Consider the following 24,639-nt stretch of genomic DNA (forward strand, 5'->3'; position numbering starts at 1 on the left):
GTTGTTTTTTCAAATAAGATAATTAAAAATTACAAACACATGGTCTTAAAGCAATAGTTCACCCAAAATAATAGTTCACCCTCATTTGTTGCAAAACTTTGTTTCTGCTGTGGAACAATATGTTTTGAAGAACGTTCATGCTGCTCTTTTATATACATATAATTGTGACTGTCAAAATCCAAAAAGTTCAATAAAAGTGGCCCATATGAGTTGTGTGCTATATTCCAAATCTGAAGAAGCCATGCAATAGTTTGTGTAAGGAACAGACAGAAATATAAGTTGTTAATTACTGAAATCAGAAAACTTACAAGGGGTCACAGTTTGACTTTTAGATTTTTATATCAAAATGGAAAAAAAAACACATACAATCAAGATAAATTGAAATAATTTTTCTTCCTCCCTCTATAACTATAGTTTTTTTTTTTTAAATATATTTTTATTCACAATATCACAAAAATTAATCATGGTTTATTAATTTAATATATCATTATTGTCCATATAGATTTTCCAAACTTTTTTGTGAACCAAATTCTCATTTCCTTATTCCTTTGTATAAAGATACATGACTAGAATGACTTGAATTGACTTCAAACTGAATGATAATGTTGCTCAATAGAACAAAAAAAAATATTTTTTAGCATATATACACAGTAGTTGAGACAAAAATATAAATCTGCACTTTTGCATTCATTAATAGCACAATGATATTTATCCTCTCCTCTCAACAACAAACTCTTGAAGAACAGCATGTCCCTTTTGGCAAACATAATTTGTAAATCTCCAATAACAAGAGGCCACAGAAGATAAAGGTGCCTGTTGCTCCAATACCAGACATTTGTTAACAATTAGGCCAGTGCTCAAGACTGACTCACTGAAGCACATGCACCGTGTCCCACCTCCTTTTCTCCTCCTTCTCCCTTCATCAACTCCCTCCCTTTCCCACACAGAAACAATCACTCCCTCTCTCCGGCATGTTTCCCAAAGCTGCACATGGTTACTGTCCAAGGTATTACTTTCCACTGGTTCTATAGCAAAGAGGAAGCATGTTATAGAGGGTTCCTCTTGACACACCAGCTGTTGGATGCTGTGCCCACAAGTGTCCTCGACATTGGATTAGTCTGCAGATTTAGTGACTTATTTCTTGTAAGCAAACCGGTATTCTTCTTGCCTGATGCTCTGGAGTCTGATGAGTCTTTGAAATACATCCCAAGTTTGAACGTTCAGACAGGTGAAATATATTTGGTCTCAAGTCTCCACATTCGTCTTTACCAAACTGACCTGGGGTGTTTTACAGAATCAACATGAAAGGTAAGCAATGTTTCTTTTTATTTTATATACTTTGACTAATATGTTTTTTTTTTATTCATGTGAGAAATACTGGCTAACATGAGCGTGCTGACAGCACACATTCAAAACTGAAACTCCGAGGTTCTAGAGAAAGCAGGGAGCTGTTGATGTTGGATGGGAGTTTGTGGTTCTGTTATTTTGACCGCAAAATACATCATACCTTCACCACTCTCAGCTTGACACTATTTGCTATTGAATTTTCAGTTAGACTCATACCAATGGGGCAACATTTTAGATGCTGGTTTTATTCAACACAGAATAATATAATACCATTGGTTTTCATAAAAGGCGAGTGAGATCTTTTTGAAGGCAAGTGGAACATGTGGATCTGCATCCTTTGGTGGTAGGATCTTGAATTTATAGGAAACGTATCCAAAATGAAGATAAACATTTCTCTCTTTTAATGCATAAACCAGAGACTCATGAAAGAGCATGGCTCCTAATGCATTCCTCATGCTGTGAGAGATGTGCGATTTTAAGTTCTTCATTCTTCAAGTGTGGGCAGCAGGTGTGGAGCCAGTGTTAACCGCACACGCATACATTTCCTTCAGCTGTTTTCCCAAGATCTGACCAATGAATCTATTTGTAATAAACAGAAAGGGGCAAGCAGGCTCTTCTTATTCTTAGTTACATCGGATTGAAGTGCATCAGATCTAATGAAACATATTTGTTTATAATTGAACACAGAACATCCTGATTTTCCAGAGTTAGACACGTCCTGGGTCAACATATTTTGTTCAGCCTGGAACAACATTACTGTCCAAAAATGTACTCCTAACCATATTCCTACACCTCAGCCTAACCCTTCCCATATGCTACCTCTAAAATTAGTGGTATTAAGTTGCATTTTGGTCGATCGGATCACATGTAGACGAGGGAGACACATTCCCGTTTACACCTGGTGTTTTAATCCATCTCTTTTGTCCACTTTCGACCGCTTCTTTCCTGATTTCTTCAAAGAGAGGGTCTATGGGCGGGTAAATGTATGGGATTTTTCAGATCTTTTAATCTAATGGACGATCTCAGCTCACGTGATTTACAAATGAGTGCACGAAGACGATGGAAAAACACGAATAGCAGTGGTTTTTTTCTGCTCTGATAGCCACAAGATGACGCCTGATTGCGGTGAGATGTTACCTCACCATAATGGTGACACGCCATTTTGTTTACGCATTAGGTCAGTAGGCGGAGGAGTAGGCAGTATTTAGTGGTTGTTCGAGAACGCATTCAACCACATGAGCATTTACACTACGAAAGCAATCCGGTTGAATGCATTTTCGACTACCTCTGGAAGTGGTCGAAAGTGGACAAGCTTAAAACGTTTTAGACCCCGTTTACACCTGTATTTAGCATCGCCCACTTGTGATCGACCAAAACGCAGCTTAATACCAGGTGTAAACAAGGCCTGATGTAGAAGCACCTAACACTGGTTGCAAGCCTAAAGTTGACATAAAATGTATTGTCTGATTGGTTGATTGGAATGTTGTTCCAGGATCAACAAAGTTGTAGATCCAGGAACATACTGCACTTGGTGAAATCAGATTCTACATTAAAGACAAGAATCAAAGGATCAAGGATTTAATGGTCAAAGAAATTTTTTGTTTTTTTAAAGCCTAATGAGGTTGTCTTTAAGAAGCTGTAAAACATCCCAGAACATGTATTTTAATGTAATTAATGTGTGACTGTAAACATGCAGACATCTAAAGATGGGTGAGATTCACCTCCATTTTTTAACTCCTTTATTTTCATAAACTACAATATACAGTAAGAATGTTTTCAATTTTTCTCCATTGAACTTTATGGTTGAACTCTGCACATACTTTTTAAGCAGTTGTACATCAAGTAGAACTGTAGAGACACTTGTCTTTATTAGCTGTGGTTGGGTTTCTGTGGTTTGGAAAGACCCTGCCCTCTGCCTCTGCTTCCCATCTCAAGTTGCAGGCATTCCTGTCAGATGTTTTATACCCACTGCATTCATCTGGTCACATAATACCAGTATTGCTGTATGTTTCCTGTGTTTTGGTGCTTTTCAGCAAAGTGAATCAATTCAAAGGCATGGGAACACTAGACAAACTCTTAAACCCACAGTTTAGAGATCATGTACACTACGCCAATTCGTTCTTTTGGACATCAAAGCTCCTGAAGTTACCCTTGAGAATGCCTCATCAACCAGCTTTACATTGCAAGATTTGAAGGATTAGGAGAATCCTCAGACATCTTTGGCCTCTGTAGAAGGTGCTGAAGAGGTAAACCTCAAACTTTTGACATTGTGAAGTTCTGACATGAGATATCCTCTTAAACCTTATCCAAAGAGTTCTCAACTCTTGAGTTGTATAAACATTTGTTGCCCTTTCTGTATTTGTGGAAAAGAGGATAGCTGAAAGGATGCCTCATAAGAAATTACATATTGTGAAGAAAAGACTAAATATTTTGACAACCATGTTTTGATGGAGTAAGTGAATCTTGGTGACCAAGTCTTTAGAATGGGCACTGACAATATATTATCATCTCAGATTAGTACATGCCACCATTGCAATTCATGTGCTTTTAATTATTCTCAGTGTTTCGAAGACCAAGAATGAAATTTCAGCCTGTAATGTTTGGTCAGGGCACAGATGTTGTTTTCATAGCTGGTTGTTAACATACTGTTAAACATCTGCCCAAGTGGACTGTTTTACTTGCGCTGTACACCTGAGATAACTGATGTTTTAAGATTTTATCCTTCAAATGCTACCTGAATTGTGTCCATACTAATGTTAAATGGATCATACTCTTTTACAGTGCCCCATATCAGACAAGGTAAAATATCAATTTTCTAAGGTCAACAAATGCTGTTGATTTTGAGAGAAAACAGCAGACCTTTTTATTTATTTTATTTTATTTTTTTAGTTCCATTTACTGTATTATATTGTTGCATAACATGCAAACTGAAGACTGCCTCCTTGTTTAAATTTTGTTTACATCGCATAACTGTATTTTGAATTTTGACTGCCCACCCTTACTAAACACTGGCATGTTGCCCTTATGCTCTCAGACTTCTAACGAAATCTAGAAACTTTCCATTTCCTCCAGATCCTTGAATGACCCTGCAAGCTAATTAAATATCCTGCCTCTTTACATACTTCTCAAGTACTTGACCCTGCCATAGTGCTTTTCAATGGTTCTTTCCTTGTAAGCAATGTTTTCAAGGGGAATTCAGACATCCAGACCAGACTGGAGGGTCCCCTCCTTTTCCTCTGTCCTGTTGGCAACACTCACGCTACCACAAGACCCAAGGTTGCACCTTTTCCGAGTCACCGGTGTAGCCAGGACTGGTAGGGATATGTAAAGTCTCTCCACTTTCTCCCTCATCAAGCTTTTGCCTAGCACTCTGGCTCCGGTAGACCTGACCTCAGCGGCTTGAGTAGTAGGTATAAACAATCTCACCATGAGCTTAGCAGGTTTGGCATGCAAAGCATGGCTCCAAGACGTGCCTGAGGTTTGAAAAATACAGACCCAAGATTTTAAGCAAACGGAAAACGAAGCAGGTGCAAACTCCCTGAGACTGTGCTATTGAGGGATGTTGTTTTAAAAGTGCTTGCTGAACAATAGTGTCCGATAAAGAAAAAAAACAGTTTGACGTTTAACAGCATTGGCAGTGATGACTGGCATACCTCCAGTTCTCAGACTGGCACAACTCTGTTCTCAGGACCTTAAGTACCAACCCAGTGCTCTTCAGCTGCAAGGTATAGGGACGTTGAGTCATCATTCCTTTGTGTGGTTTGCTTCTAAACTTGTCAAACTTTTTTCACAAAGTGCTGCGTTTCTTCAGACAGTTGATGCCCAATTTTTCCCATTTTTTTAAGTAAACCCTGGTTTGTCTCCAGGAACCATGACTTTGCAACATGGTAGATTGCAACCTTCAGAGACGTCTAAACATTTTCACGCTTTTTGTTTGCTTTTTGTGTATTCCTTCTTCCCTTGGGATAGCAAGCTCTGTGGAAGATAGGTGGTCTTGTAGACCATAACACATCTCGATGTTTGTGCTCAAGTAGTATATAAAATGGAACAGGCTTAACAAGGTCTTCCCTCATGACTCAGTTTGAAAACTCCTTTTTATCTTTGTCCCTTGTTGATAAAGCTTCTTAGATGTTCTGATGGCATATAGTCCAATTTTTCCTCACGTGAAGCACTTCATACAATGTTTTGGTTGTACTTCTCCAGTCATCAGCTAATTAAGTTACTAACCGTCATGGGTGGCTGAAATAAGCTTAGCCTGAATAACCCTCTGCTGACAATGCTTTTCCAGATGTTGTGCTGTATGCAATAACATTTATCCTTTTTTCTATTCATAGCTATGTCCTGCACCACACCTTCTTTATTTTTGTGGCATTTGGCCAGAACAGCTATGGTGTTTCCCACCCAAAGCCTGCAGCTCCTCGCCTTGGTGTTGCAGCCAAGAAATATTTCAATATTTATAAATTTCATTTTTTATAATATTTTTATATATAATTTTATTTTATTTATTTATTTTTTGTTATTCCACCCAGGGGGAATAAATTCTCCCAAAGATCCCATCAGATTTAGTTTAAAAAAATATATATTATCCTCACCAATTTTGTGTATTTGTGCTCATATAAGGCTCTTTCCAAAAGTGACCTCATATAGTACTAATCAGTCCAAGTTTTTGTCTTGTACTAGCAAGCTGGCCTTATAGTTTTTCCACTCTTAGTTTGATTTATTGTTTCTGTTGATAAAGCGAATGTGATCATCATTCTCCGAGATAAGTTTCAATCTATTGACCTTAATTTGCAAACACATACATCAACCCTGCTGCTTTTCCTCCCCTCTCTTGCAGATAGCTATTGTGGCTACGAGAACCAGCTTTTTAATGGTATGTGGAGACTTTCTCTTCTTTCAGTTTTATTTGGACCCTCTTGATAGAGTTATAAGACCAAGTATGTACTTAATCCCTGCAGTGGATCTAGTTGTCCTCTTATAATCTCCTGCAATTAAACTCTGAGACCTGACATGATGGAAATATGATGGTACAGTGTTTTGTACTGTGCAGGAGGTAGATGATGAGTCTCAAGAAGAACTGTGTTTGATTAGCCAATACGCTGAACGATGATTTAATAGGATTATGATTACATTCAAGTATGATGTTATAAATTGTAAAGCCGTGACTTATTCGTGTTTTGTGCAATTTCTCTTTGTAGAGGAGGACTTAACTGGAGAAGAAGAGGAAATTCCTCCCCTGAGAGGTTAGAAAAATCATCTTTCTTAAAGCGTATTGCTCTTCTTATTAATGAGGCATTACAGAGTACAAAAGATGGAGTTAGGAAAAAGGAGTTATGCAGTAGTGAAGGTTTTTTTTTTTTTTAAATGTGCCTGAATGTCTGTAATCTCCACAAATATGACAATTATTTTTTTTTTGCTATGGTCTGACTTCTATAATACATTTTTAAGTGTTTTTATGTACATGTCGGCATTTATCCCCCACTGTTTTGTTTGCGATTGATTTGTCCATCTGTTTTAAATGTTCAGTTCTTGACGACACTTAGGCTTTGAAAAGATTAATTTACCGAATTTGCAAGCTCAGTTGAATTATTAGTCACGTCCAATTTGAATAGAGTCTCTTTACTGTTTTTTTTATTTTTTATATAACAGTATATAATGGTTCTGATAAATTTCAGATCTGACAGGAATACCAGGTTTCTTAATGAGAATGAGTGTCTTTTTTTTGTACACAGGAAGGGCAAGAGGAGGATGTATGAAATGCCAGCAGACACATTCTCTTCAGATAGCTGTCAAAATGCTCTATGGCTTTTTAGCTTTGCTCATCATTGCAGTGGCCGTCTTGGCAACCCTTGGTAAGATTTCACGGCACTGCAACACTATCACTAATAATCCGTGTTTTCAACACAATCATTTTCTTGGTGAGGTGAACGATCAAAGTTGAAAGGTAGATATAAAACTTGTTCTTGAATCAGCAATGGATCTAATTAATTTGAGGATTTCCACATGAGAAGACACACAGCTGGAATGGAGACAGATATGGGCCAGAGAAAAGGAATGCAGGAAACCCTGATTTTCATCCATCAGACACATGGTTACAGCATGTAGTGTGGGTTTTGATTCAGCATTATGCTCATAAAGTCAACAATCTCCAGATTTTATAGGAGCAGGCCAAAACCTTTCCCTGTGTGGAGCTACAATCTAAATCTCACGTCATGTGTGATGTTATATGCCAAATCTGAATCTTTTGCCCCACTTACGAGCATTAAAGCATAACAAAAGTCAATAGTGAAATAACTGCGAATCATATACCTTCAAGACAATTACACAAGTTTATCCTAATAATATTATGACATAAAACAACAAATCCATATATAAAATGCAATGGGCCTCCTACAAGAACTTTGTTAGCATTGTTGTGACAAGGATACTACCACATCAGGCCACAACATGGCTAAACTGTGGCAAAATAAATCAAGAAGAATGTTGTTTGGTTAAATATGATGACAAGATGATGGTTAATTTAAAGAAAAAAACAGGCCTAACTACAAGATATTTCAGAATGATGCCACACATCTGTTTCATATTGCTTTAACTCCTCAAAAATGTTGTTAAAGCAGTTATGCGTGTAATATGCATGCTATTATGTTAAAGAATGTTATGTAGGAAGTGAATCTGAAGTTTGCACAAGACAAGTCAAATCAAGTTACTCAAGCATCCTGTTTAGTGACAAAAAATAAGCAATGTCCTTTTAGCACTTTTTTAAAATACAGCAGGTTACATGCAGACATACAGCTGGAAAATAAATTACAACCACAAGCGGGGGTCCATTACACTTTACCAGTCCCCATAGTCCAAGATTAAGTCGTGGTGTGTGAAGAAAGCTTCAGAAAAGAATTCCAAACCCGTGTATTCTCTAAGGAAACTGAGATCACTTAAACTGTTCCAACATTCAAATATTATGCAATGTCACATTTTTTTTTATTAGAATTAGAAATTCCTCTCAAAAATGTTTTTGCTTGCTTGTTTGATTGTTGTTCATCACTTAATTCTCTAAAATGGCAGTTTTAATATCAATAAATTTGTCATGTCAGTCTTCAGGAGAGTTGACAACTTATCTGAAGAGGAATCATTTTATCGCAAACACATTTCCAAAGTCCAGGAGAGTATAAAAGGTAAGAATTCTTGTTTTATGGTACATCAATTTTTGGGAACTGCTAGGCATTACATTGTTATTATATGTTATTTATATACTAGTATTGTTAATTTATCATTTTTATAATTTATGAATTTTTTTAATATATTTTCACTTTTCATTTAAATTTTAGTTTAAGTTTTAATAATTTTATAATGTGCTTTTGTCATTTTTATTAGTTTTTTTTATATTTCTACAAAGCTTTGAAATTTTCATTTTTAGTAATTTTAGTACTTCAGTTTAAACTTGCCAAATAAGGCAACATTTCATTTTTCATCTAATATTTGTATTTAAGCTTCATTTTAATTACCAAAAAATGTTTTTAATAGTTTTTGTTTTAGTTAACAATAAAAACACTGATCTACAACAGGAAAGTCAAACCATGTTTTCACACAGTTGCTTCTGTTTAAAATAGGCTTGCTAGATTTATCTAATTTGTTTATCTAATCTCTCGGTTCACTTCCTGTGGTCGGTGAACCCCTCAGAGAGTAAAAACTCATGAGAAATCATTTATAACTGAAATAATGACCTAAGAAACAGCTGTGCACACAGAGAGCTCTGACTGTTAAAACACAATTGTATTTTCCTGCAGTGTATTTTTTGTCAGCAATACAAGAGATTCATGGTTTGCTGGTTCTATTGTAGATATCAGCACTGCAAACAACTATTCCAACTGCTTAGATGTTGCACAATTCCAAGAGGAAATTGCCAGACTGAAGAAGGAGTTTGAGGAGACCCAGAAGATGGTACTCGGTCAAAAGCAGCAGTTGGACCAGGCGATCCAGTCCCAGCAAAGTCTTACGCAATCCAGCAACAGAATGACGAGAGATCTCCAGACTTATGGAATCATCATTAAGCGTATAAACCAGTCTGTGGGCCAATACCTGGATCAGGTAACAGGCTGGCAGGTTGTCATTAATGAAACCGATCAAGGGATGAAAACCCTTATTGAGGATCAGTATGATTTGAAGGCCACAATGCAACAAGTCAACACCACTGTTGCTCTTAGTGCGTCGTGGATAGGTGCTCTTCAGAGGAAGGCCGAAGAGGAGACCTTGGTGCTCCAAAAAATAACAGCAGACTGGCAGAATTACAGCCGAGTTTTAAGTGCCCTGAAATCCAATGCCAGCGTAACCATGCAGACCGTGAGGGCCGTTCAAAGTGGCGTCTCTGCCACTCACCAGCGAATCAGCATGAGCTCAGAGATGGTGCATGACCTCACTCTGCAAGTCATGAACCTTCAGATGCAACTGGACAACGTCTCGTCTTACATTGACGAACATGAGGAGAACATGCATGACCACCAGTACCACACGAAGTACTACGAAAACCGGACCGGGGAGCGATTTGTGACATTGGATGCAAGAATGAACTCCATTGAAATGGAGATCGACACAGTTTCTTCCAGCATCAATGCAACCGTCAGCCATGTTCAGAGCATGTACAAATATATCAACATAGAGAGTTCCTCTTGCCAATCCAGACTGGGAAGTCACACTGAAGATTTGCAGAACTTGAACAACACAGTCTTGCTGCTTCTTCACCTAGCCGACACTCTCAGAATGCAGTACATGATACTGAATGTGCGCCTCGAAGCTGATGTGAGGAACCTATCATTGGTGATGGAGGAGATGAAGCTTGTAGACACCAGTCATGCAAAGCTGATCCAGAACTTCACTATTCTGAAAGGTTGTTATCTACTTGTAGTGCCCTGAATGGCCACTATCCTGCAGAGTTTAACACCAACACTGATCAAAACCTGAACACATTGATTAGCTTGTTCGGGGGTGTTTGATTAGCGTTGGGGGCTAAACTCTGCTGGACAGTGATCCTCTTGAAGAGCCCTGCTGTAGTGTCTATAAAATAGCTTCACTTGCATGTTCTTGAAGAATCTAATGTCTTTTTTTTTCTGGATTCTTAATAGGTATGCCTGGTCCACCAGGTCCAAAGGGAAGCCGGGGAGAATCGGGAGCCAAAGGACCTCTAGGTGTATCGGGACTGAAAGGAGACAGGGGACTTGCAGGAAACCGTGGACCTCAAGGATTAAAGGGCGCTATGGGAATTAAGGGGGATCAAGGTGTCCAAGGAGTTTCTGGGATGAAAGGTGGGCTAGGACTTAAGGGAGAAAAAGGGTCTTTAGGGCAACCAGGGCCTCGTGCTGAAAAGGGACTGAAGGGTGATATGGGGGTTCCTGGGAAGGATGGAATTCCTGGCCTCAAAGGACCGCCAGGAATTCGGGGACAAGCTGGACTCCCAGGGGTACATGGACCTCAAGGACTGGTAGGAAAACAGGGCGCTGTAGGACCACCGGGGCCGCCTGGACCACCTGGACCACCAGGGGAGCCTGCTCAGAAGTCATGAACAGATAGACATACAACTTAAAAATAACCCAAATGGTGATACACTGACTGCCTTTCTGGATACGGTTATGATGTTTCTTGCAGTTGATGGTGGTAGACGTCAACTTGGAGATCTCTCTCTAAACAAGACAATGGTGGAGACTCTTTGGAATCTTAGACGCCCACATGCACATTCTCCAAAAATGGAGCTTGCTCTGAACAACAATACACTATGTATAGGCTTTCAACACACTTAGAAAAGAGCTCAAGCACAATTCTATACATGAGCCACTTCACCACAATCTTGTTTTAACAATGGTTATAGAGCCAGACTTCTATGAAACCATTAATTGTACTAGGTACTATCCAGTAGACTCAATAATTCGCCAGCATCAGCATTTGAAGACAGATAAACATTCGACAAATCATACTTTTGCTTTTTATGGAGTGTATGTATTAATACAGCAACTTTTTCCATTTTGTATTTGCATCATAATACAGCAACATTTTCCATTTTGTATTTGCATCATAATCCTAGAACATTCAGAGCAGGTACTCTGAAACATAATTTTTATTATGAGTTCAAGTAAACCAAATATTTTCACTCATTAAAGGTAGCCTTGGTACAAATTTGATGAAACACTGTGCGAAAAGTTGTCAACTCATCATTTTACAGTTGCTGGCATTGCATAAACCTACAAAAACCTTTACAGACATTGGAATTGAACAGTGCAACTTTAAGTTTTAATGTTCATATTGGTTTGATTTTCCAATTTGTAAATATGGATAAGTTTAACAGGAGTAATTTTAAGCATTGGTTAATGTGTCTGAGGAGGACTCCATGATGTGTTGGCATACAATTTATTCCTCTTGCACAACAATAAAGGTTTATATGTATGTAAATAAGAAGGGGGCATTTTTGTTTAGCATTTTCAACTTCACTAAGCAAGTAATGTACCATTTTTATTACTGCTTTTGTCATTTTAAACTAAAATCATGAAACAAATAAGAGAAATGCCTTTTCATGATTCGCTATCAACCCAGCAATTACACAATGTTTTTAACATTTCACAATGTTGCATTTTAAAAAGGCCCAAAAACTCTATAATTTAAAAAAACAAAGACAAAAAGTGCAGTTTATGGATTTGAATGGCCAAAAGTGATCAGTACTAAACTGCAACTTTGTTTTATACAACCAAAATAAATCATTTTGGAAACATGGAATACCTAACTGGAAGTTTTCACTTTAAGTAAATGTAAAGCATCAAAATAAAGTGTTTTTATTTCACAAACAATATACCAAACGGCAGTATTTAAGGGGTTTTATATTGATGTTAAAACAACTTGTGCCAGCTGCATGGTGTTGCACATGGTGATGAGAAGCCTCTGTGATATTTGACTACTAGCAAGCTTAAACAGTTTCCACATGTGACAATAAATCATCATTACAGTGAAAAGGTCAGCTCCATTTGATGGATTATTACATGGCTCATTTCGACAAATGAAAAGCAAGTGCAAAGCTAAAATAAGATCTACATGATCAAAAGTCTGTCTAATCCACTGTCTAATCCACTGTCTAAATCACTAATGTCAGAACGCAAAGTCTGATTAGCATGTCACTGAATGACCATTATGTTTCATCTCTCGATGTACATTATTGCAATGAGTTGTTTTTTTATAGTTTAGTTTTACTTTCTCTTATTGTACCATGGCTAAGTTGTAATACGGAAACAAACCATTAGCATTAGATGATTGACATTTGAATGTGGTGTTAGATCCCTAATTCCTAGTAATTCCCAGACCCTTTTGTTTCTTTAAGAAATCTGTTTATTCCTCTATCCCATTATTTCTTTCTCAAGTGCAGTACTGTGCAAATTCTGATCTTCAGCCATCATCTAACTTGCTGATTATGATATAATCAAACATTTCGATCCAGAAAACTAGGGTACCAAACAACTTTTCATAAGAAATTGATTCCTTGTGGGAATGACAACATAATAGTAACTGTGTGGGAACCAGCTGAATCGTTAAACCTCAATGGCAACAACAGCTAAGATGAAAATATTCTAATGAGTTCCAGTGGAACTAGATTTTGGTTGCCTGTGTATTTTGTGATTTTGGCATGTAGAAAGGAGAGGGAGCCAAATAAATATTCAAGCAAGATGTCTACCCCTATGGACCCTGCTATGAAGTGGATACGATGTCATGCTCTGGGGCATTTGAATATTGAATATATTATGAATTATAAATAACAAATAATGATAAAACGTGAGTGATGCTTGCCAAACTCTGTGCCATGATGATATGGTATTTTGGCAAATAGTTTATCTGTTCTGAGTGTTTTAGTACATTGTCATGCAGTTCCAAATGTACTATGGCTTATTGCTATGCCCTTGGGTGTTTTAAAGCGGTTGCTTGGCCATTGCTGCTATGTGATTTCAAAGCTGTTGTTATGTTGCTAGGGTTATCGGAGTGGTTGCTTGGGCATTGCTATGCAGTTAGTGTGTTCTGTGTGGTTATTTAGTCGTTGCAGTTACTAGCTGTTCTGTTCTGTTCACTTATAAATTAAACATATAAAAATGTAGGCTACTTTCTACTCCATTTTCTGACAACTTGCTCTGTAGCTCACTTGCTCAGCTCACGCACACTCTTGGAGGCGTATGAATCCCATGAATCACGAGGCACGAAAAAAAAAAAGCTCAAAGATTTGTAGAAACAAGCTAAAATGGCATGGTTGCTTCAGCAATTGCGGTTTTATGTCACAATTGCTTTAGTTAGCACTATCAGGTAGGTTTAGTAGGTGTGTAGGCCTACGCTATTTTTAAAACACGACGGCATTAACCTCTTAACGCCACTCACCGGATATATCAATTCAGAACTCCTGTGATACGTCCAACAGTCAACGTTTGTTTCAGATAAAACAGAACACGCTTTTAGTGCCACTCGCTGGACATTTTACTTTGAAACAGTCGCGAAACATGCGCGACGCAACGTAATATCACTTCACATAAATGTCAAGTCAATTCACCTTTATTTATATAGCGCTTTTTACAATACAGATTTGTTTCAAAGAATCTTTACAGCGATAACAGGAAACTAATGCAACATAGTTTGTTACTGCAGTCCAGCATATCTCGAATAAAATAGCGTCAGAGTCCAGCGTAAGTTCAGTGATGGTTAATTTTTGTTTTGTAAAAAGTTAATTTAGTTACATTTTATATATATATATATATATATATATAGCTTAGTTCAGTTCTCATATAGGCCTAATGGTGTCAATGCAGGCAGATCAATAATATTGTTGAATATTAAGTGTCCCCAACTTAGCAAGCCAAAGGCAACAGTGGCAAGGAACCAAAACTCCATCAGGTGACAGAATGGAGAAAAAAAAAACCTTGGGAGAAAACATTTGGGGGCTCAGTCAGGGGTCCAGTTCTGTTGCCACAGGTACGTTTTTCTAATGAGCTTGGGTTGTGAATGGAAGTTAATGAAGTGAACCACCCAGTACACTAGGAAACAGCGTGCAGAATGTGTTGCGCATTCATGAGCTTAAGCTCTCTTGTGTGCTGTTGCCCACACTCAAAAAAATGCTGGGTTGTTTCTGTAAACAAATTGTTGGGTTGATTGTGCTGGGTCAAAAAGTTGGGTTGTTTGGGGTACTGTAAACACATTATTGGGTTGCTCATGCTGGGTCAAATGAGTTGTAAGGGGGTCATTCACAAATAAACCGCTGGTTGGGTTATTTTGACCCAGCAACTGGTTACTTTTTTCATTCTTGCGGAACTTTCTGGATTCTTCACTTCTGACTCGAGGAGCACGCCACTCGGAGCAGGCAGTGTTTTATGGTAAGTTAATATGAATGTTTACCTATATTTTTAATAAGTTGTGGTGGTAGCAGCAAGCTAATTTCACTGTTCAACATAGGCTACAGTCTTTGATATGGAAGTGTGAGGGGTAACGTATTTATTCTGTGAAACATTAATCAGCCACAGCTAGCCGGTTATTTTTTTTTACAAAAGGCTGCATCGTTATATCCTTAGTTTAAATTAAACCAGCTATATCAGCAGCCTTTTGAAAATGTAAATTCTAAATTCATCATGTAATTATCGTAGGCCTATTCATTGTGGACGTTGCGTATTTAAAAGTAAGAAAAGTGTTTTGTATGAAATCCATACGCGCAGTTTCCCTCACAGGGCTCGCACGTAAAATCAGCGGGAAATGAATCTTTAATGTACGTTAGGCTAGCTAGTGATTTGTGAGTGAAAAGTCTGCTGGCGTAGTTTTAGAAATACTCGTCTGAAGAAGTGACTGAGGTAAGTTCCAGCACAGTCTGCGTGTGTCTTCTGTAATGTCTCGAACCATCGTTTCTGCCAAAAAAAAAGGCTTTCAAGAGCTTGAAATTTGAATTTAAAACTTAAAAAATGTAAACTTACATGATAGCCTACCCTACCACCATGCATGTCATCTTTCATTTTATTGTGTGTAACGTTAAGTTAACATCTAAACGAGGCGATCATCAGCGCTGCCAGTCAGGAGATTAACGAGCAGCTTTGTGGGTTTGTGAGTTTTAATGTTAAAGACACTATCAACATTACAGTAATATTTTACTTTTAATAAAATAATGTTTTATTTTAATGCCTTAATGTTAAAAAATATTTGTCCAAATTACTCTTTTATTACTATTACTATAATTCAGTTTTCACATTTGGTCATTTGGTAATGTTTGCAATAATAATTGCATATTCAATAATAAATTGATACTTCCACAAAAAAAAGCAGTTTTATTGCAACACTCTCTAAGTGATTGTCCGGGAAGCAGACACACTCTGTCAGTTTAAATCTAAACTAAAACGCATCTCTTTTACCTGGCATTCATATAGAACATTATACATTTCTATTATTCAAATCAGTTAAATGATTATTAGGCTGCATAGGTCAGCCGGAACCGGGGACACTTTCCTATAACACCTGATGTACTCATTATTTAATAAGAAGAATGGCATCTATGCTAATGTATGTCTTTCTGTTCATTCTAAAGTTTACTGAAGTCAGCCGGATCCAGGCCGTATCCAGATCAGAAGGTGGACCTGCGCCTGGACCCATCCATGATGCATCCCTGAAGTGCCAGCCTCATCCGCCCTGTGAAGGCCTCATCGACACGACTGATCCTCAACAAACTCGTCTCCATACCGGTGTGATGACTCCAACTTCCAACCAGATAGAACTGGATAAATATTCTGAATTTTCTTATTCTATCTGACCTCTGATCTGTAATGCTGCCTGGATCATAATCATACACTGTTCGCTCGATGGCCAGAGGAGAACTGAACGACTGAGCCTTCTTCCCAAGGTTTTTCTTTCTCCGTTCTGTCACTGATGGAGTTTTGGTTCTTTGCCACTGTTGCCTTGGCTTTTGGCTTGCTTAGTTGGGGACATTTAATATTCAACAATATTATTGATTTGCCTTAAGGTGGACGATGACGCAATTTTCTTCTAGAAACAAACTTTGTTGTATTATATTCATGTTACAGTATCACTGTGAAGCTGCTTTGATACAGTCTGTATTGTAAAAAGCGCTATATAAATAAAGATGACTTGACTTGTGTAATCAACAGGTGAGGACCAACATGGTTGAATATTTACAAAATGAGATGACTGGTGAATTGCTGCACATTCCTTGCCTCAGGGATGAAATGAGGTGGGCCTTTTTGTCAGACCTTTGACATTGATTAACATTTGTATTTGATAAAGAAAAGTATTAAAGAAATGTATAAAATAAAATAAAATAAAAAATGAGATTGAAATCATACAGTGGCCTCTCTGGTTTATTGTATTACAGAGATAATAATTATTTAATTCATAATATAAAAAATATTTGTTTCTAATTTTATTAAGGCAATGAGACAAGAAATAACCCAGCACATGAGTAAGATTTAACCCAGCAAGAGGGTTAATTTCACCCACTGGTTGGGTCAAATGAATGACCCAGAAATATGGGTTAAATGGTAAAACCCAGCACTTGGGTCAAACCAACCCAGCGCGTGTTCTGTCCAATAGTGACCCAGCGGTGTGGTTAAGGTTGGGTTATTTTTTAACCCAGCAGTTTTCTGCAGCTGGCCTGAAGGTTTAGGCCCCATCCACTATAATAGTGCACGACACTTCAAGGAAGTTTCCTCTTGCCAAAGAAAACATGATGATCTCAATAACAGGTCAGAGATTCTCACAAAGCAAAACGTTACATAATTATTCAATGGCTAACAGCTCAATATTCTTACTTTCCAAGACGTGTCCTTACACCATCCATCAAAGCTGCCAAACGTAATAACCCAGGCGAAGTAATAATGTTCAAAGTTTATATTAATCATCAAAACGCACTCAAATGCTATTTGAAACTTCTCTATTGTCAGAAACAGACCTCAAACTTCAAGCCAAATGAATTTTAGCCCAGTGTATCTTTAATAACTTTCATTAATGTGTTTGCAGATGTCCCAGTGTCAAACCCTGACCTCCTCTGCTGCTCTACGGCAAAGAAAACTGGATCGACACAATGACAGAATTCACTCAGGAAGTCATGGGCCGTGAGAAAAATCTGTCTACCTCTTCTGTCAAAAAGAGCGATATATGAAAACAATGTACAGTAGATACATATTTCTTGTGCTTTAAGTTTAAAATAGAAAAAAAATGGAAAGCTAGAGGGTGTCATGTTTTCCCTCTCCTGAATAACACATGACTTGCCAGAGTAAACTGCGCCAGATGTTAAGCCACGGGCTGAGGCCAATTTCATTTTCTTTCATGCTGAATTCATTTCACGCAAGCATTTTCTCACTTAGATGTTTCATAAATTGTCTGTAGCAACAAAGGTAATGTCGAAGGGAGATTAAAAGAAATATTAAGAACTATTAAATATTTTGTGCTAAAGGCTTTAAAAAAAACAAGTTTGTGGGGTTAAATAACTGATCCTGTGGAAAACTCCCCTGAATGTTATGACTTGTGACATTATTATTGCATGGAAATTAATTTGGGGACCGAACTTGTGTTTGATATTTTTAATGGTATGCCGTTAGGACAGGGTTAGCTTATGATTTAAACAAGCAACTGCACTACGCAACAAAAAATTATAAAAGCTCTACAAACAGATTATGTCAAACGTCTAGACAGCCGCCAGAGTGTGTTGAAGTCAGAGCTAATTTTAAACCATTACTTCAGGGCGCAAGTTAAATGCTGCTGTTGTGATGGCAAATCTAAATAGTTTACAGGGAATTATTGTGCAAAATAAGTTTAAGAGCCAGTAATTTTTTATTTTTTTTAAAGAAATTAATGCTTTTTTAATTTATTTAGCAAGGACACATTAAATTGATCAAAAGTGCATGGCAGTAAAGGCTTTTATATTATAAGAAGATTTCTATTTCAAATAAATGCTTTTTATTTATCAAAGAATAATCCTGAAAAAAAATGTATCATGGTTTCCACTAAAATATTAAGCAGCACTACTGTTTTTGATATTGATAATAATAAGAAATGTTTCTTGAGCTGCAAATCAGCATATTGGAATGGATCATGTGACACTGAAGACTGGCGTAATGATGCTGAAAATTCAGCTTTGCTGAATTTATATTTTGTATAAATAAAAAAATAATTGAAAAAATAGTAATTTTAAACCCTTTTTACTATTCTTTAACAAATGAATACAGCCTTGGTGAACATAAAAGACTTCTTCCAAAAACATAAAAAAAATCTTACCCAGCCCAAACTTTTGAACCGATCCTTCCAATGCTTTCCTCAGCTACAGCTAGCATGACATTGCTCTTTTAAGAATGTGAGAGCATGCATGAGACCATGAGTTGAGAGGAAGTCAAGTTAAGAAGCAAATGATGAGCTTCACAGTTGTAGGACATGGCCTGTTCGACATGAATCATGACTGAGAGCTGGTTTGGTACAGTATGACTTTGTGATGGAGGACACGGTGAACATTATCTAGAGTAATTTCCTTGCACAGCTGTCGAAAACTAATTTTCCAGGAAAGGTTCTCACAGTACTGCTGCATTACTGTTTCATATTCACTTTGCAAATGGTCTTTTTAAATGCGTCAAAAGGGGCAAACGGCGCACCTCATGAAGCCACCAAGGTCATGATGTATGTTCTAACAACATGGCCAGACATTGTAGACATCCTGTACAGCATAACTTTAGTTTTTAGCCAGTGCTCAGGGAACAGTAAATTACACATAAACCTTAACAGACTATAAACCCAGACAATTAATAGTCTCAGTGAAAGGTCCTTTTGTGACAACCTGAACAAAACCAGAACCTCTGGACAGACCTGTTTAGCATCTACATGGTGGGTTTAAAAATCAAATAACACTGCAGATCAAATTTGAGAGGGTGGGGAGTATTCATTTTATGCTAATTTGCATAAAATGTATGACACTGGTGTGATTTGATTTTAATAAATAGTGTTAATGTAAATTATGTTATAAATACAATAGTATAGTTGCAAGTAAGCATACATTTTATTAATCCTTTATGTAATGTTTTTAATGCCTTTCATTTACATCAAATGAAACTGGAATGGGAATTTACATCAGTCACAACCTCATTTCAGAAGTCCACCACACGCCACCAATTTAATACAAGAGATATCGTTTCTTTCTTATTCTGTTTGTTACTTTTAAGTTAAATGATCCAAATAATTGAATTGAAGCTGCAGAAATGGTTTGAAATCAAACCAAATAAAACATGAACATATTTATTTGGATTTCATTATACAGACACACTCAGAGACTCCTTATTAAAACCATATGGAGGAAATGCTTCTCTCAAAACAAACGCCATCAGTTTGGAGCTTTTGGCAGAGGGAATGGTGTGATGCTTTATTGTAAAGAAAGAAAGAAAGAAAAGAAACAACTCTGGTATGTCAGTAACAGTAAACAAGGGTGGGTTCGATTTTCATCAAACATAAAAAAAAAATCATCTGGCAATGGCTGTTGAGTCAAATTGATTTAACCCTTAAACTTTATAATAAGACCAAGTTATTCCAGATTTCTGTTTGCAGGAGAAGCATTTAGATATAAATACAAAAGATATGCATTCAGTATATTACGTATTAAGTGAGCTTTGTTGTGAAATGCTTAAAGAGTTTGTTTGCAGCAATAGGTTCTCAAACTCATTTTTTCTTGGCATGTGTGTAATTAAACTATGCTTGGCAAATAGCAAATACCAAAACATGTCAAATGGGAAAATAAATGTACATTTGATAAGGACATTGGGAATATTCTCATTCTTTTTAGAAGAAAAACTTTCCGCAAAATATCATTGATTTATTGGATTAAGACAGGCGGAATATTTAACATTTTTGAATAAAATCCCCGAGAGCCCACTGCCTCTGCTAAGACATTTTACACTTATCCATGTGTTGTTTTCGTCAATCGAGCCTTGGAAAGTTGTTTCGTTTGAAATAATTTGTGAAGTGCATGCATGAAGAAAGCCAAGAGATGTTAATCTTCCAGCCATTCAGTTCAAAAGACTAAATGCAAGAAAGTTTTTTTCCAGTGTAATACAGTTTTTTTTCCATTACGGATTATATAATCAGCATAAAAATTTTATATAAAAAAGTTGAATTGCAAAATGCACATAATGTCCTAGTGTTTGGTTTGTCCTCATGCTTTAATGACAGCATGCGTGAAAGTTTGTGTACTATGTTTGTTGCCTATTAACTGTTCATTTATAATTTTAATGAAGGGTTTTCTTAGCTTAAGGAGTTTCAAAAGCTTGATTTTGCTATAAACTGACTTGTCTCTTAATCAGCACAAATTGACAATTTACTTGATCCACAAAGAATATTAAAGGGATAGTTCACTCCAAAATTAACATTTTATCATCATTTACTCACCATCATGTTGTTCCAAACCTGTATGAGCACTAAAGAAGATATTTTAAAGAATGTTGGTAACCTGACAGTTGACGGCACCCATTGACTTCCATAACAGGAAAAAAATATTATGGAAGTCAATGGGTGCCATCAATTGTCTGGTTATCAACATTCTTTAAAATATCTTCTTTTGTGTTCAACAGAAAGAAACTCGTAAAGGTTTGGAAAAACAAGAGTGTGAGTAAATAATGGAAAATTTTTAGTTTGTGGGTGAAGGGATAGTCAAACCAAAAATGAAAATTGCTTTACTTACCGTCATGTCGTTCCAAATATCTATGACTTTCTTTATTCTGTGATTCAAGATAAAGAAGATATTTGCTGGCAGGTTTATAATGACGTAAGATTTTTGGGTGGACTATCCTTTCCGTCCGTAGGAGTTATGTATCATCTGAAGTTTCCTGTTATGCATACAGCTCGGCCCTCATTTTGCATTTTCCCCTAGTCTTGACATGATTCCAACCTCCCTCCAGCTTAGCGGTGGATTTCTGCTATAGATTAATCAGCAGTTTTTGACTGTTTTGCACTGCTGTTTTGGTTTCTCAGTAATCTTATACATTGAGCTCAAGTACTCAGATTTTGATCTGAAATGGCACTGCATAGCATCTTCCGTAGGGCAATAAATCCCAGCTGTTTCCCTTTTACATACTTTGTTAACATGCCACAACAACATTGCGAGTGGCGGACATAAAATGAATGCTACATCAGCTCTGCCCTCATTTGGCTGTGACACCTTGCATGTGTTTAAACCCCCTCCTTTACCTCTCCATATGGTTTTTGAAAGGTTTTGGGTGCGTCCACCTCATTGGGTGTTCACCTCGTACAGTGATTGTAATATTATTTTCCACTGGCCTGCCTTGGTGGAGAGGAACCCGCAGCTGTAGTAACAGCCCCTGACCCCCTTCTTAAACGCAGGGGTGACATCTGGACCCTGTTAGCTATACTTGCCAGTCAAGTCCTGTACCTCCCCGAGGGCTCCTCATAGGCAACCGCAGATGAACAACTCAGCATAAAAGCCAAGACCCTCCTCTTCGTCCCACGCCATGTTGCCATTTTCTCTAATTGCGCTTGGAGGACGTTTTGAGGAGGCTGCGACTGCTTATATACTCATTTATATAAACGCCTCCACTGTCTCCATGCAGTCTCATGTGTGGCATTGTTTACATATATGGTAATTAGATGAAATGAACGCTGTAGGCATGCCAAGTGTGATGTAGGCCTCTATTCTGCGTGATATTTATGTTACGTCACATGTTGGTTTGTTTGTCAATGTAATTGCTTACCTCCAGGTTGGTCTGGAATGGAGTGGAAGGTAATTATATTTATGTCAGTTATTCTGATCCTGGTTATTGTATGGCTAGTAATCAAATGAATACAAATGCATATATCAAAATAAAAAATATTTATAATTGTAAAATAACTATAGGCATGAAATATTGATTTGATTCAATATTGAACATGTTAGAAGAAAGAAACAACTAAGTTATGCCAGAAATATTGAACTAGCACAATGTACAAGAACAACAAACAGATAAATAATTTGGCAGTCTTTTCACCAAAAATATTTGTCTGCTGATCGGCCAATCAGAATAGAGTATTACAGAGTCATGCAATAATGTGTGTATAATGAAAACGAACTAAATATGATATATTCATGTTTTATTTGATTTCAAATTATTTCTGCAGATTGGGTAAAATTATTTGGGTCTCATATATATATATATATATATATATATATATATTAGGGCTGTCAAAAGATTAATCGCGATTAATCGCATCCAAAATAAAAGTTTGTGTTTACATAATATATGTGTGTGTACTGTGTATAAGTATTTTGTATATATAAATACACACACATGCATGTATATATTTAAGAAATATTTGCATACATATACTATATATATATTTATATAGTTTATTTTATATATAAATATAATTTTTTTTATATATAAATAACACATTTTTCTTAAATATATACATGCATGTGTGTGTATTTATATATACAAATTTAATTATACACAGTACACACACATATATTATTAAAAACAAACTTTTATTTTGGATGCGATTAATCGTGATTAATCTTTTGACAGCCCTAATATATATATGACATAACATAAATAACAATATACTGTATATGAGTAAAAAAATTTAAGGGATCATCCCGGTCATGTAATAAATAATGTAAAAATGTATCATCTTTTATTGGAAAATTAAACATCATTTGATCAAACTTTGATGATTGCCTTAATCTTTTAACCGAGAAGATAGTGAACGAACTATTTAAAACAAATCACCTGTCAAGTTTATAATATATATCACGTCAGCATACAAGAGTCAAATTGGACGACAGGGACTCATCTTTAAGATGTTTAAAATATTTCAACCAGGAATGTCAGAATCAGAATGCGTAGTTTGTGCATAAAAAATGTCCGTCAAAACCAACACGTTGTATGATGTTCACTAACCTGGCAAAGTTTTTCAACTGGATTGGCATTTGTTCTCTTTAGCATGTAGTGTGAATTATTTCACTCAGTTCCCTAATCATTCTGATTCAATTTCAGCTGGTGAAGAATAAATCTATACTCGCGTGCTTTATGTATTACGTTTGGTATTGTCTCTGACAGACAGCATGTTGAATCCTCTCAGCCGCTAGTGTGGGTTCTTCAGGAAATGCATGCACTCGTTGGACATCTGCTTCACGTAAATACTACTGTGTATTGTGCACGTTATTTTTGACAGACATGAAATGTTGTGATGTTCGAATGATGTGAATTTGAAAACAGATGGATCTATAAGGTTACAATTACTTATTTCTTAGCCGGCAAGTAGGCTATTCAGTGAAGTGATTCATGCCAATAAGTGTGTTACGCCGATGTTTTTAATTCTAATATTCAAACTGACAGCCCGTCTAAGTTTTTGACAGACGTGATAACATGCATAAGGGGTGTATTATGTTTGATTTTTGGGTAATTATAAAATGTATTGGAGACGTTTGAAAAGGGAATAATATATATATATATATACACACATCTGAGATCAATATGCAGTCATCCCCCCCCCCCCCCCTCCTTTTTTTGACATTTAACTTGGTTTTATAGATATCATAAACTTATAGCTAATATAATTTCTTGTATTAACTGAGTATATTGTATTGTTGGATAACATGCATGAGCCCCATTTGTACATTTATGCATTTTGCAGACACTTTTATCCAAAGTGACTTTGCATTCAAGCACTGCACATTGTATAATGGACATTTTAGTAAATCAGCAGTCAGATTTGTTCAGCTTTCTCCAAAAACAAAGATGGTGAGGCAGTGACTGCAGTTCTAAAGCATTCTGCATAAAGAATGTAAAAGGATGCTTTTCTAAACATCATGTCTATTTTGACTATTGTTTCCAAAATTACAAGAAATTATTTAATAGGCTTTGTATGGTCACCCTGAAATGAAAACCCTTTATAAGCAATGTGGTTAAACAGGCAAAACAATAAAAATACAGACTGTTTTATAACAGGCCATTGTAGCTTTGTTGTTGAGAATTGACAAGGTTCATGCAGTGAGACATTGAACCAGTTACTGAGACGAAATGGCAACTTAAGTCGACCACAATAAAGCAGCTTTATTTCACAATAGATAAAAATAAACAAGCACATTTGGACATAAAGAGAATGACTTCCAGACCACAAAGATTACACTGACGCCTCCCTCTGACAAACCCTCAACCACAGGGACTGGGACTGTGGGACAACCTCATTCTGGGACTGAAACCGCAGCCCCCTCCTTAACGTGTTTTGCTGTAAGTGTCATCGAGAAAGCGGAGGGACTGTATGTAT

General features: G+C 36.8%; 1 protein-coding gene across 1 annotated transcript; it reads left to right on the plus strand.

The window, feature by feature from the left end:
- Positions 1–940: 940 nt before the first annotated feature.
- scara3 (scavenger receptor class A, member 3) lies at positions 941–11,055 on the plus strand. Its single transcript, XM_079889357.1, has 7 exons — positions 941–1,308; positions 6,185–6,220; positions 6,546–6,590; positions 7,080–7,199; positions 8,439–8,519; positions 9,185–10,228; positions 10,464–11,055. The coding sequence occupies exons 1-7, from the start codon at positions 1,302–1,304 to the stop codon at positions 10,898–10,900; spliced, it is 1,770 nt and encodes a 589-aa protein (XP_079745483.1). The 5' UTR covers positions 941–1,301; the 3' UTR covers positions 10,901–11,055.
- Positions 11,056–24,639: the final 13,584 nt, after the last annotated feature.

This window comes from Squalius cephalus (genome assembly GCF_949319135.1).
Source record: "Squalius cephalus genome assembly, chromosome: 12".
Classification (NCBI taxonomy): domain Eukaryota; kingdom Metazoa; phylum Chordata; class Actinopteri; order Cypriniformes; family Leuciscidae; genus Squalius; species Squalius cephalus.

Coding starts and splice junctions, on each gene's coding strand:
- scara3 (XM_079889357.1), top strand. Junction 6,221..6,545: donor CGAGAACCAGCTTTTTAATG/GTATGTGGAGAC, acceptor TTCTCTTTGTAG/AGGAGGACTTAACTGGAGAA. Junction 10,229..10,463: donor GAACTTCACTATTCTGAAAG/GTTGTTATCTAC, acceptor GATTCTTAATAG/GTATGCCTGGTCCACCAGGT.